This window comes from Camellia sinensis, chromosome 5 (assembly GCF_055761805.1).
Source record: "Camellia sinensis isolate YWXY chromosome 5, ASM5576180v1, whole genome shotgun sequence".
NCBI lineage: Eukaryota > Viridiplantae > Streptophyta > Magnoliopsida > Ericales > Theaceae > Camellia > Camellia sinensis.
This window is the reverse complement of record NC_138965.1, coordinates 173258448-173272816: the sequence shown is the minus strand read 5'-3', so window position 1 is coordinate 173272816 and position 14369 is coordinate 173258448. Positions and strand designations below refer to the sequence as shown.

The 14369-nt window shown below is 32.1% G+C and overlaps 1 protein-coding gene and 1 long non-coding RNA gene across 2 annotated transcripts; both read right to left on the bottom strand.

Moving 5' to 3' along the window:
• Positions 1-314: 314 nt before the first annotated feature.
• LOC114271225 (uncharacterized) lies at positions 315-4023 on the bottom strand. Its single transcript, XM_028212838.2, has 2 exons — positions 1413-4023; positions 315-1008 (listed from the first exon to the last, which is right to left on the bottom strand). Exons 1-2 carry the CDS (start codon positions 4021-4023, stop codon positions 575-577), a joined length of 3045 nt encoding a protein of 1014 aa, XP_028068639.2. The 3' UTR covers positions 315-574.
• A 4708-nt stretch (positions 4024-8731) lies between these two features.
• Positions 8732-9448, bottom strand: LOC114271270 (uncharacterized). Its single transcript, XR_003632282.2, has 2 exons — positions 9153-9448; positions 8732-9024 (listed from the first exon to the last, which is right to left on the bottom strand). It is a non-coding gene; the product is annotated as an uncharacterized LOC114271270 (long non-coding RNA).
• Positions 9449-14369: the final 4921 nt, after the last annotated feature.

Below are 14369 nucleotides of genomic sequence, written 5' to 3'. Positions count from 1 at the left end.
TTGTTTCATAATTTACCCACAAAAAAAAAAAAAAAAGGCTGCTCCATTATAATCTGGGCATCACGGGTTCAAACCATGAAATAGTCTCTCCACATGCACCTGCAGTGGTGGCAGCTTCGTGCACTGGGACTATTGGCATTTTTGCTACTGTGCTTGATATACTGTCTAACAGCTGCAGGTTCTCATATTATGAACTGTGTTTCTTAATTTGGTTACAACTCAATATGTTCATGCTTGTAAGAAACAGGTTGTGGTTTTAGAGTTCATGCTTGCACAAAAATCAAAAGCCTGAAGGACCATCAACAGAGCCTAAATTCAAGGATGAAGTTTATGGTTATTATACATTTCTGAATTTTATTGTATTCAACATCATGGTGAGGAACCATTTCCTACCCCCTCTTTCATATGATATAGGCAGTCTCTCTCTATCTCTCTCTCTCTCTCTCTCTCTCTCTCTCAAACTCATTGCTTGATATATGTTTGTGAGAAATCTAAGCTACAACTATTTCTCATGTGTGAATCTTTGTTCTCCCCATCATGCTAATCAGGTTCTTTAAATAGCAGTGAAGAGCCACTAAACATTGGACACCAAACTATCATCCTCATCGTCCAACAATCTCTCACGCCTGGAATTCTTGAGGAGAGGAGCACCAGCATTCTCGCTTCCATCAATTTTCTCTCCTAATTCTGGTCGATGGCTGCAACAGCCGAGCAGGATCTGCAGAACCTCCTTCATGTTAGGCCTAGTTGAGGGAAACGTGCCCGTGCAAATGATCCCGAGCTTGAAGACACAAGTCATTTCATCCAGGTAACAAGGTTCTTTAACCTCCTCGTCCAAGGCATCAACTAAGGGGTTTCCATCTTGAACGTGGCGCCATGCCCATTCGGCAAGGCAAGTATCTTCATCCCCATTGTTGTTGGCTTCCCTTCCAGTAACTAGTTCCAGAAGGACCACACCAAAACTATACACATCAATCTTCTCATTCACTCTTGTTGTGTGAGCATACTCTGAAACTCAAATTCATAGTTTAGAATTCGACAAAATGGTTATGAAATAGTAATGCTTATATCAAGGAACCCTTTCATGTGTACTATATGTACCTTGTTATACATTTTTTAATGCATATTTCTGGAAAATGTTACGTAATCTTCTGGTAATATTATGACAATTTGAGGTTCAAAAATGAAGTTACGCATTTTTTCATCGAAACATTTTTGAGCCACAAGTTGCTGTAACCACAATTTTTTATGTTAATGATAGCAATTTTCATTTCTAAACCACAAATTGTCGTTTAACTCTATCATAAGATGACATAACATTTGCCACACAAAATATGTAATATGTACAAAAAAAAATGCGTAACAACCAAAGGGTTTTCCCTAATATCAAGAGTATTGAATAAATCACTTACCTGGTGCTAAGTACCCAACAGAACCTGCCACAATTGACATTGTATTAGTCTCTCCATGCTTGACTACCATCTTGGCTAGACCAAAATCTGCAACCTTTGCATTGAAGTTAGAATCCAACAAAATATTGCTTGATTTCACGTCTCGGTGAATTACTGCAGGTGAGCATTCATGGTGCATGTAGCACAGTCCCCGGGCAGTTCCCACAGCAATTTGAAGCCGCTGAGGCCAGTCCAAGACAGCATGATGGACTGGACCCGAGACACTCAACTGCCGGTTCTTCCCATGGAGCCACCGGTCCAGGCTGCTATTTTCCATATACTCATAGACGAGGAGTTTTGTAGTCTCACTTGAAATGCAGCACAGCAATTTCACTATGTTGGAATGGCGAATCGTGCCCAGAATTTGAACTTCTGCTAGGAATTCCTTCTCAACCTTCTCGTCCAGCTTTCTGATATTCCGGGTCTTCTTGACAGCGACAACTTTGCCCCAACGGTTCAAAGCTACACGGTACACTTTCCCTGAACCACCAGATCCGATCATGTTGCTTTCAGTCAGACTGGATAGAATGTCCGACTCTGAGAAATTCAACAATTGAAATTGAGTGAACTCCCACTTGGAATCCAATCCACACTCTCTTTTCCTATAAGTTTTGACCATGAGGAACATGAAGAACATGGTCAATGCAAACAAGGCCGCTGCTGTACTTACAATCACAGCGAGAAATTGAGGGGATATTTTGCTGGAGTTTTGAGGCCCTGAGCATATATCAATGCCTAGTAGTGATGGGTTAGTTGCACAAAGACCAGAATTGTTCAAGAAGCTGTTATCATATGCTTTGTTTTCGAACTCAACTGGTATTGTCCCAGTGAGAAGATTGGAAGACAGGTTGAGCGACTGTAGCTTCAAAAGGCCAATCTGAGGTGGGATTTGACCCGAGAACTCGTTCCCTGACAAGTCCAAATCAGTAAGCCTAGGTAAAGACCCGATTTTGGCAGGAATTGGGCCGGAAAGCTGGTTTCGACTGAGATGTAGAGTGTTCAGCCAATTCCACGAGATTATATCCGATGGAAGATGCCCAGAAAGTTGATTTCCATCAAGCAACAGAGTTGTCAAAAGAGGAAGAGCTGTCAATCCTTGAGGAATTGTACCAGTGAAGCGATTGTTTCTTGCAATGAACACCGTCAAAGCCTTCCAGGATGACACTCCAGCAGGGATTTCACCGGAAAATATGTTGTTACTAATCTCGATCCGTGACAAATTAGAAGCTAATTGATCGGGAAGCTGACCGGAAAACGAATTGTCATTGAGAATCAAGGTTATCACATTGATTGATGTCCACAAACCAAATGGAATGCTTCCAGAAAGTCGATTTCCATTGACTTGTACAACCAATAAGCTCCTGCAATTCCCAAGTGAATTTGGCAGTTCGCCTGTTAGATCGTTGTCAAAAGCTACAACTCCGATCAATGCCCCATTAGCGCACAAGTACTCCGGCAAGTTACCAGTAAAATGGTTTGAAGGGACCTGAAACTCTTTGAGCATCGAGTATTTTCCCAAGTCCGGTGGAAGTAGCCCTGAGAGGTTATTGTTAAACAATTTAACGACTTCCAAGGAGGGAAGGCGGCCAATACTTGCCGGTAGCTCACCGGATAATTGATTGAAAAATAGATCCAAATCCGACAATTTTGTCAATTTTCCAAAATCCTCAGGTATTGTTCCGTTTAAGTTGTTGTCGGATAGATCGATTTTGACCAAATTCAAAGCTTCAACCACCTGAGGAATTGCCCCGGACAACTGATTTCTGAAAAGATACAGAATTGTTAAATTGTTCAACAAGAACAAACCCCTTGGAATGTTACCAGTCAAGCTATTTATTGACAGTTCAAGGACCTCAAGCGCCGTCAAATTCCCAATTGTTTCCGGAATTTCTCCCACCAACCCTGATTCTTTCATATGCAATTCTTTCAGTTTCTTCAACTGGGTAAAGCTCGAAGGTATAGCCATCTGTGAGAAATTATTAAAAGACATCTCCAGTAGTTCAAGATTCAACAAGTTACCGATTTCTGACGGGAAAGAGCCGTTGAACCCATTTAGAAAAACGCGGAGAATTCTCAGCTCCGGGAACTTCCCAATTGCCGCGGGAATGTCGCCGGTGAAGATGTTGCCACCGAGGTTGAGAGACTGGAGCTGAGCTGACAACCGGTCGATGTCGCTGGGAATTGGACCGGTGAAGCTGTTTTGTGAGAGGTCAAGGATTTTGAGCTTGGAACAGTTGTAGAGACCGGTTGGGAATGGCCCGGAAAAGTAATTGTATTGAAGGTCAATGAGGGTAAGGTTTAGGAGGTCACAAATTAAGGGAGGTACTGTTCCAGTGATGTTTGTATCGACAAGTGAAAGTCCGGTGACCGAGCCGTTGGTGCAGGTGATCTCAGGCCAATCACAGTGGGTAGAGGTTGAGTTCCAGTGGTTGATGGGTGTTGTGTCAGACCAGTGTTGTTTCAGTTTCAATAAGATTGATTGTTCTGAATTAGAAGTAGTAGTTTGGGAGGTTCCATGGAAGGGGAGGATGAGGAAGAGGAGAGAGAGTATGGAGAGAGGAATTTTTGACATTTTTGGAGAGGTGGGTTTTGGGTGGTGGCTTTTTTTTGTTTTCCGGTGAGAAGCCTGCGGCGGCGGAGGTCAGGCAGCGGGGCGGCGAGATGGTTGGATTGCTATGGGAAGCACCATGAAATGTAATGTAACACTAACAGCAAATTTTTCGAAGTTCAAAGGTGTGTAGTCTTATAATACGCCATATTGGGGTGTTTTGGTCAAAAAAAAAAAAAATATATATATATATATAAAATATGTTAAAATAAATAAGATAAAATATTATATTATATTAAATTTATAATTATTTTATTTTTTCTTTTACAAATATCACATTAAATTATAAAAAAATTTAAATACTTTTTCAAATATAAAAATTTTAAGCTATTAAAATAGTAAAAAAAAAAAAAAATACCTTACTAAAATAACAACTTTTCAAATATCCACATAGACAACTTTGGCCGATGGCCAATAAAATGATGCCACTGAACTGAAATGATATAGCAAGGATCCTCTAGAGTGATTTTTTCCTAAAGTTTTCTAAAGTGCTACAGTGTATGGTTGAGATTTATTGGCAAGTCACATCAATTTTTCTGATGTGACTTGCCAGTAAATCTCAACCACACAATATAGCACTCTAGGAAATTTTAGGAAAATTTCACTCTAGAGGATCCTTGGTGGAAATGATATGGATTCTTTCTCTGATCTCTTCAATATATAAATAAATAAATTACAATTACAACCTGTAGTTTGTTTAAAATATTAATTAGATTGTTTGGTTTGAATTTTCAAGATCCACTTTTCAAAATAATTTTTTGTTTTCTATTTTTTTTATTTTTATTGAATTTTTTTAATATTCTACACAATTTTTTAATTTTTAAATATACTTAACATAAATACACTTAAAAAATATAATACTTGTGAAAAAAAAAATAGAAAATTCATTAATTACTAAAAATATATAAAAAATTAACGAGAATACAGTACATTTTTTGTATTCTTGTGTATTTATTGATTTTTTTTCAAATATTTTATTTTTTAGATGCACATACATCTAAGTAAGGTGTATCTAAAAAAATAAAAAAAATTACTTAAAATTTTAAAAATATTCACCAAAAAAATAAATAAATAAATAAATGAAAAATAAAAGACTCAATTTTCAAAAAAAATTAAATTCAAAAAATTAAAACCAAACAGACTAAGTTATTTCTTGTAATTTTAAAAATTACATTATAATCGTATAACAAATAATTTATTTCATCAATCAATCATTAAATTAATTAATCATGTTTAATGATGTTAGTAATTTATTTCATCAATCAATCATTAAATTAATTAATCATGTTTAATGATGTTAGTAGTATATCTTAATTAACAATTTTAATAATTTCACTGTCATATAAGGGGATAGTTGAGATTATTTTTTTATTTTTGTTAATTCTATTATAACTTTTGATAAGGATAGTTTGTCGTGTTTGTAATCATAAAAAGTAATTTATATTTTAAATAAATTTAAAAAAGTATATTTATAATTTACTAAAAAAAAATAATTTGACAACTTTGCTTCTTACTTGCCATCACAAGGCCTATTTTAATGGAATAGTGTTATATAAGTAAAATAATTATACAGAAAATCAATATAAATTATTTTATAAGTTTTGATTTTCACCTTAAAACAAAATTTATGAAAATGATTTATACTTTTAAAAAATATTATTGTTATATCATTTTGGTTGAGAATTACGTTTATAAATTATGTAAGTATATTATCTTTTATTTTTTTTATTTTTTATAAGTTGATTGGTTCATTTTTTAAATCTGTGACAATAAAAATAAATAAATTATATCAATAATTATAGTTATATGATTTATGAAATTTATTTTGAAAAAATTGTTATATGTTTTATCTTCTTTTCTTATCTCTCTAACTTTGGTAAACATTTATTTTCTTTATTTCTCCTACGTTACCAAACAAAGTGTAAGAACTGTTTTTAACATTTTTACTTTGTAATTTTGTTTTTAACATTTTTAGTTTGTAATTTCGAGAGCCAACAATAAGACTAATGCTCTGTATTTTGTTCATTGAAATGAGTTTATATTCTTTTATAAAATGATTATTCCATTATAATAATGAATGATAATTTTATTTATAATTTTTATTTTGTTTTTTACATACATCTAAACATGGAAATAGAATATTTTTTATACAACAATTATTTCATTCTATTTCATTTTGATTAACAAAACGCTATCTAGTGGTATAACAATGAAAAATAAGTTAGTTTGATTGCATTTTTAGAGGTGCAACTTGGGTAGGTTTGGACGGGTTGAGAGCTTATTCAAGCTTAGTCAAGTTATGTTGAGAGTTGTTTAGGCTTGCTCAAGCCTAAATTATAACTCTAGATTGTTTGTCTAAACTCAACTCAAGTTAAATTTGAATTGTCCCAATTGTACATAAATTTCAGATTTTTTTTTTTTAGTTTACCTAAGTTTATTAATTTGTTAAAAATAGACTTTATTTTTTTTGCCCTTTTTATAAAATCATTAATAACATTAAAACAAAAAAAACAAAAAAAATTATATAATGTAATAGAGATGTCGCTATGGTAGTTTTTACAATTTATGAGTGGGGAGTAAAAAAAAAAAAAGATTTTATATTGTGTTAATTATGTATATTATATATGTTCTAACGATTTAAATTACTTTTATATCATTCAATGATAAATAATTTATATATATATATTTAATATATTTATATATAATTCGAGTTTTGAGTTATGCAAGTTATTTGACGTCTAAACTTGTTCAAATTTAATTTATGTTTTTAAATTTTTACTCAAATTCATACTAAATTTAAAAATATTTTGTCCAAATTTTAAAAGTGTCATAGTGCTCATGGACTGCTTGAGGACTTCACTAAGAACGTCGTGAGTTTTGGGGTAAAAAAAAAAAAGTATTTTATCACATTAAATTTGTTATTTAGATATCCAATTATTAAAAGATTATTATTATAATTTTGGAAAATGTTGGATACTAATTTTGAAAAAGTGGAAGGGGTGGGGCTCGTTGGGAAGGAAAACGATGGACTGGTATGGAGATGGCAATAGGACAGATGTGCGGTGCATTGCGCCTGTTTCATATCATATCACGGGCAAGATATTTTTATTTAAGAATGAAAATTTTACTACAAATTGTATTATATTATAAATAATTATTTGTGATTAATAAGATTTAAAAGATATAATAGGAGAAATAAATGAGTGAAAATAAATGTTAAGTGTAAAATTTTAGCATTTTAATTTTATTATACTAAAATATTAAATTATATATATTATATATAAATAAATATATTTAATAAATATAATTGGAAGGGAATGGAAGGAGTATTGCCATTTGTAGTTGGAATTGGTGGTGAGGGTAGAGGAAGGGCTAGTGGTGACGTCAGGAGTGGCCGGAGTCAGGTAAGGGTAAGGTTTAAGAGAGTGGGGATTAATTTTTGAAGAATTTATTAGGAATTTTTTTTAAAAAAAATACTTGTATCTCAATTAATTCATAGCATATTCAATATTTTAATAAATTTTATTATTTGGATATTTAATTGGATAAATCTTAATTATCATATTTAAGGTATTTTATAAATAATTTTATTGTTAACAATATTTTTGAACGCTTAGCGATTTGGTGATATGAACATTCATATTTTACAATGTGATATTACAAAATATTCACACTGTTAATGCGAATGTTATTATTATTATGGATATTTTGATAATTATGTCACCTATAAAACTTGTTAAAATATAAAAAAATAATCTCAATTAAGTAAAATATAAATAAGTAAAAATATGTTTATAAATACATACCCCATAATTTTTGTATTAAGTAAAGTGCAAAATTTTTACAAAATCTAAAATTAATTGATGTTGATTCGAAGAGATTATTATATGGGTGTTATTAGCCATGCCTTAAATTTTAAATCTAGAGTTACATACCAAATAATACCATCTTTGCATTGATACAATCAACCTTGTTGGTGCAAACCAACCGATAAGGACTGGTTGCACCAATCGATGACTGGTCAACGATTTTAGTTGTGAGGGTTAAGAACACATATAACTTTTTATCAAAATAAATTATTATAAAATTTCAGATTTTTATTTATATCAACACAAAAAAGTGAATAATATTATTAATCAGATATTTTTTGTCAATATAATTGAGAACAAAAATATAATTAGATATAAGTGTGATTTATAAAAGAAGAAAAAAAATATATAAATGACATATGAACAAAAAAAAAACAAAAATAGTAACAAATAAAAGAATATAAGTAATTCTAAACAATATATAAACATAACAAATAATACAAATAACAAATAGAATAAACTCAATTTAGAAATTATTTTTCAAAATTTTTAATATAAATAATTTGGAAGGTACGAACTATTGAATTTTGAGGGTATAAATACTCTAATTTAAAATTATCTTACTAATTACTAATATAATATATATAATTTTTAAAAAAATTTAGAGGTGCATCTAGGAATGGCAACGGGACGGGACGGGGCGGGGGCGGGGTCGGGGATCACACTTCCCCTCCCCGATCCCGATGGTGAAAATACCCCGGTCCTCGGCTCCAATCCCCAACGGGGAACCTATCACTGCCCCTGCCCCTCAACGGGGATTGGGTTTCCCCGACCCTGAAAAGTCCCCGGCAAAAAAAAAAAAATTCAGCTTCAAATCAGATATTCAATAACAGATTTAACAATAGATTTAATACTCATGAACAACAACAACAACAACAGATTTAAGAATATATTTAACAAGAACAACAGATATAACATATATATTCAGCTCCAGATCTGAGGATCATCAACAACAACACACCTAAAGTCGTCTCTTCACTCCTAGCTTATTTATTCGACAGATTCAACAGTTGAAATGGTGAAACCATAGCATACACCAGATTCGTCTCTCACTCCTCAACTTGAATCTTGGCAGCGGTGACCAGAATTTCTAGATCTGAAGAACAAAATCAAAAAACAGAGAGAGAGAGAAAGAGAGAGAGAGAGAAAAAGTAACTAGAGAGGAGATACCATGAGAGAGGAGGAGGAGGAGATGATACCGTGAGAGAGAGAGAGGGGACATACCGTGATAAAGAGAGGAGCCACCGCCAGTGAGAAAGAGGAGAGGAGCCGCCGCCATGACGTTGTGAGGGAGGAGTGACGTCGGTGAGAAAGAGAGGAGGAGACGCCAACGCCGACGCCGTGAGCACCGCAGCATAGAAAGAGAGACAGAGAGGGAGAGAGTCTGAGAGACGCCGTAAGCACCGCAGCATAGAGAGAGAGAAGGGGAGAGAGAGAGGGAAAGAGTCTGAGAGAAGAGAGGTGGAGTGTGAGTGGAGAAGAGAGCTGAGTGTAAAGTCTCAAAAGTAACCTAAATATATATATATATATATATATATATATATATATATAACCTAAACATATATATATATATATATATAATCGGGGGATTATACAGGGATTGCTCGGGCGGAGGCCGGGTCGAGACCGGGGCCGGGGGAATCTATCCCCGTCCTCGACCCGAAAATCATCGGAGATTTTAATTTTTAATACAATCCCCAACTTTATGGGGATAATTTTCAAGAAAAACCCGTTCTAATTGGGATCGGGAGATCGGATCCGGGTGGGAACAAGTTTAAATTGTCATCCCTAGATGCACCCATCCACACCCACGGATCCATCATTGCCAACCAGGATAATGATGTCACTGTGAATACTTCTGTCAAACATTGATTTGAACCATAAACCCTTCAAGTCACGTTACTAATATAACTTTTTTGAAAATAATCAATGTAGAATTTAATTTTTTGAAAATTAAATTTTTTGTTTTTCGTATTTTTTTTTTATTTTCAATGAATATTTTTAAAATTTTAAGTAATTTTTATATTTTTTTAGATGCACCTTACTTAGGGGTGAGCATGATCCGGATTGAGAAAAAATTAAGACCAATACGTTACCTACGATTCCTGAAAAATTAGAACCAATCAAATCCGTTTAAATCGTAGAACCAATCTGAACCAATCCATTTAAACACAGATTTGATCAGTTTAGGACCACGAATTCACATAATTAAATAACCAAAAAAGAATATAGAAAATTTTAATTTCATGAAAACATAAACATAGTATCATATTAGTTCCACAATAGTAATATGTCTTTCCATAATAATGACATACTGTCCTAAAATTTAAACAATCATAAGAAAACTAGTTTCACCATAAGTATTTAGACCATTACAAATTAAAATTAAAAACTAATAAACAAAAGCAGTAAAAGAAGATATTCTGCGAGTTTAGGTTTGGGTTTAGGTTTTATATGGAATAAGAGAAGATACTATGCGGAAGGGTGTATAATATAAATATAGGCTATTTGTATACGGTCTGGATCGGTTCCAATTCGAAACTGTGGAGTTCAATAAGAGAAGATACTATGCGGAAGGGTGTATAATATAAATATAGACTACGGATTTTTAATTTTTCAATCCGGAACTGAATCATAGATTCAAAAAATCAATCCAAACCTACCTGATTGGACTAGATCGGATTGGATTACGGATTTCACGGATTCTTTACTTAGCCCTAACATTACTTAGATGTATTTAAATAGTAAAATATTGGTAAAAAATATTTAAAAAAATTAATAAATACACAAAAATATAAAAAATGTATTGAATTTTTATATATTTTTTATATTTTTGGTATTTAATGATTTTTTTAAAAAAAATTACAAATATTATACTTTTTAAGTGTATTTATGTTAGATATGTCTAAAAATGTTTTTTAAAAAAATTACTTAGAATATTAAAAAATTCAGTGAAAAAAAAAATATGAAAAATAAAAAAATAAAATTTTAAAAAAAATAAATTTTAAAAACTGAAACTATATCGAATGAATATTTTTCTTCACTTTCTTAAAGACAATTTTTCCCTCACCAGACAAATTTGAAATCAAGTAAGAGCAAAAAATTGACTCTCAAATTTGCTTTTGAATTCCAAGGTCAAAAAAAAATTTGCTTGTGAAATCCGGGCATTGGAATGAATGAAATGGCATGATTACCTAATCGGAAAGATCGTGACCCCTGATCACACCTAATTAGCTAGGACTCAGATTTGACAATTGGATCAGGTTTTGATGGTGAGGATCTTGTCGACCGTTAATCACACCTAATTAGCTAGGACTTAGATTTGACAATTCGATCAAGCTTTGTTGGTGAGGATCTTGTCTCAAATTAAAGAGAAATGTTTCATAGTTCGAAATGTCTTTGGCCTGAATGGTTCGATTGCCCAAAATGATATCGTTTTAGGTAATTTTTTGTTTTCTTCTTTTTTTCTCTTCCCCTTCTGTTTTCTCTTTAAAACACAAGAAGAAGAAAATGAGAGAAGGAGAAGGAGATCTGGACTTTAATAGGTCTCTTCGGATATGGACTTCAATGGCTTGTTATTCAGAACATCATTGTTTTGTCTTATTTCATGGTTAGTTACTCTCTCTCTCTCTCTCTCTCTCTCTCTGATTTGAACTTACAGACTTTGTGGTTGTGCTATGATTTTTCAAATTTAAAGGCAGAGAAATAGTTGATTTGAGACACCAAATAGGGAGATTTTCAATACCCATCATGATTCGGTTTGTGGTGGTGTTATTAAGCTTGTAGGTTGGTATTACAGAAGAAGCAGAGTATATGAAATACAAAGACCCAAAATAGCCATTCAATATTAGAATCAATGACCTAATGAAAAGAATGATGGTGGAGGAGGAGATTAGGCAGATGGTGCAGATTGAGTGCAAGGTTGCATCATTTGATGGATTTGTGGATAGGGTTTGGTTTGGGATTTTTGATGCTTAATTTTGGAGAATTTTCAACTTATTTTACATATATTTGATTTTATTTGAGTCTGTATGTATGTATGTATATATGTATGTGATGAGAGGGAGAGAAGAAGATTGAAGATAGTGATGAGAGAGAGAGAGAGAGAGAGAGAGAGAGAGAGAGAGAGAGAGAGAGAGAGGGAGAGCAAAGGAAAAAGATGAAGGAAAACAGTAATGAAAGAGAGAGAGAGAGAGAGAGAGAGAGAGAGAGAGAGAGAAGATGAAGAAAATGAAGGAAAAAGACAGTGATGAGAGAAAGAAAGAGAGAGAGAGAAAATGAAATGTGTGGGTGTATTGAGCACAACAGTAGAAAGTTAAGTGGAAAAACAAAATTCGGGCCACTCGAACCAATGAGGATTCGAGCTACGTAACGGAGCTGCACATCAAATGAATGTAATGACTAGACACAAATTCTGAATGTTGGAATGAATGGAATGACATAATCACAAACACTTTATCAGAATGGTCCTGACCTTAATCGCACCTAATCAACTAGGGCTTAAATTTGATCATTGGATTAGATTTAGGCCTTCTTTGGAATAAATTAAAAAAATCAAAAAATTAAAAAGTTACTTAGACCTTGTTTGGCAAGTTAATATTTTAGCCAAAAAGTCCAAAAGTTACTAAAAAAGTCAAAAAACCTATAATCTATACTAAAAAGTTAAAGATTTTATTTTCTCTCTACTTTTTGCACATCTTTTCGTAAAAAATCAAAAAGTCACTCCAAATATACTAATTTTTTACCTATATTTTAGCCAAAAAGTCAAAAAGTTATTAAAATAGCATATTCTCGAACGAGGCCTAAGTGCTTGTTTGGTATGTACTAAAAAAGTACATTTTTTTTGCATACACGCTTATTTGGGTCACATCAATCAACATTCATCAACATCTCCTTTTACTTTTTTACCCACTTTCTTTACTTTTCTACATATTTTTTAAAAAAAATTCAAAAATTGTATTTATTTAGAACATCCTAAACATCTTTTAAAAAAGTTAAAAAGTCTATTCTATTCAAGGGTAATTTGTGAGTGAAGCCACTAGGGCAAAATAATAATTTTGCCCTTTGAATTCAACTATCCAAAAGTCTAAAAATTAAAAGTCAAAAATTCAAAAGGGTAAAATGGTCATTTTGATTTTATTATAATATTTTATTACATATCTTTTTGTAAAAATTTAAAAAGTTATCCCAAATATACATCTCTTTTTCTTTACTTTTTTAATCAAAAAATTAAAAAGTGCACTTATATAGTACATTCCAAACAACTACAGACTTTGATAGTGAGGATCTTGGCTTGCACCAAATGAGTGTAACAAGTGGACACACCCGATCAAAACCAATGCATCCATGGCACATGCAAATGGTCGTGATGTGTGAATTTACTCTACCATTCTATTCCATTAGGAGTGTTCAACGGATATTTTAATTCATCTAAATTAATTAAATTGAATTAATTCGTCGCATTTTAGACGGATGTAAGATGACGAGTGGATAGTTGCGGATTGATTTTTTTTAATCTGTGTTATTTTGAAAGGCGGATTTAAAATTCTTTTGGTCACAATTGCTAAATCGCGAGCACCTATAGTAATTTGTAAAATTTTGTATTTTTAATTTATTTAGATATTCTGTTTGTGTTTTCAATTGAAAAATAGTATAGATATTCTGTTGTATTTTCAATTTGAAAATCCTTTTATCAAATGTCAAATGTTGATATTTGATATTTTTGTGTGAAAAATATAAGGCTTAGTTTTGTTATTTTATTTAAAAATAGTAATGAAATAGTTTTGATAATGCATGATTTTCTTATATATATTTATTATTGGGATTTAATAATTTACTTGATAATTTTTTAATTATGTTAAGTTGGATTGTTATCTTAAAAAAAATGTTGACATGTTGTATTGTGTTCAAAATTTATAAAAATTTAAACTGTCATATCGATTTGTATCCATCCTCTAATCTGCATCCGTTAATCTGGTAGGCAGATGTGGATTGATTTTTTTCAAATAAATGACAAATTAAAAGTTTTCCAACCACAATCGAACTACGAACGCCCCTGCTACCCATAGTTCCTTACTAAAGGAAATATTTCACATGAATGTTTATTAAGCCATTACTTTTCTCTCATATTTTTTACGTGAAACTAGCCATCAAGACCTAAGAGCTTTCTATAAAACAAAGAATGTTTGAAAATCATCACAAAAAAAAAAAAAAAAAAAACTAACCTATATTATTTTCCAAAATTTCCAACAAACATCACTTTTCATATATATTGTACCAATTAGTAATATCATATTATGGAGGTTAAATGTAACGCCCTCAAAAATATACCCATTATATATATCATTGACATGCATTATTTAAAGAAAACACTTTAATAATTCATTATAATATCCATCAGAGTCTTACTAAACAAAAGCATTACATGTAACATCAAAGTAA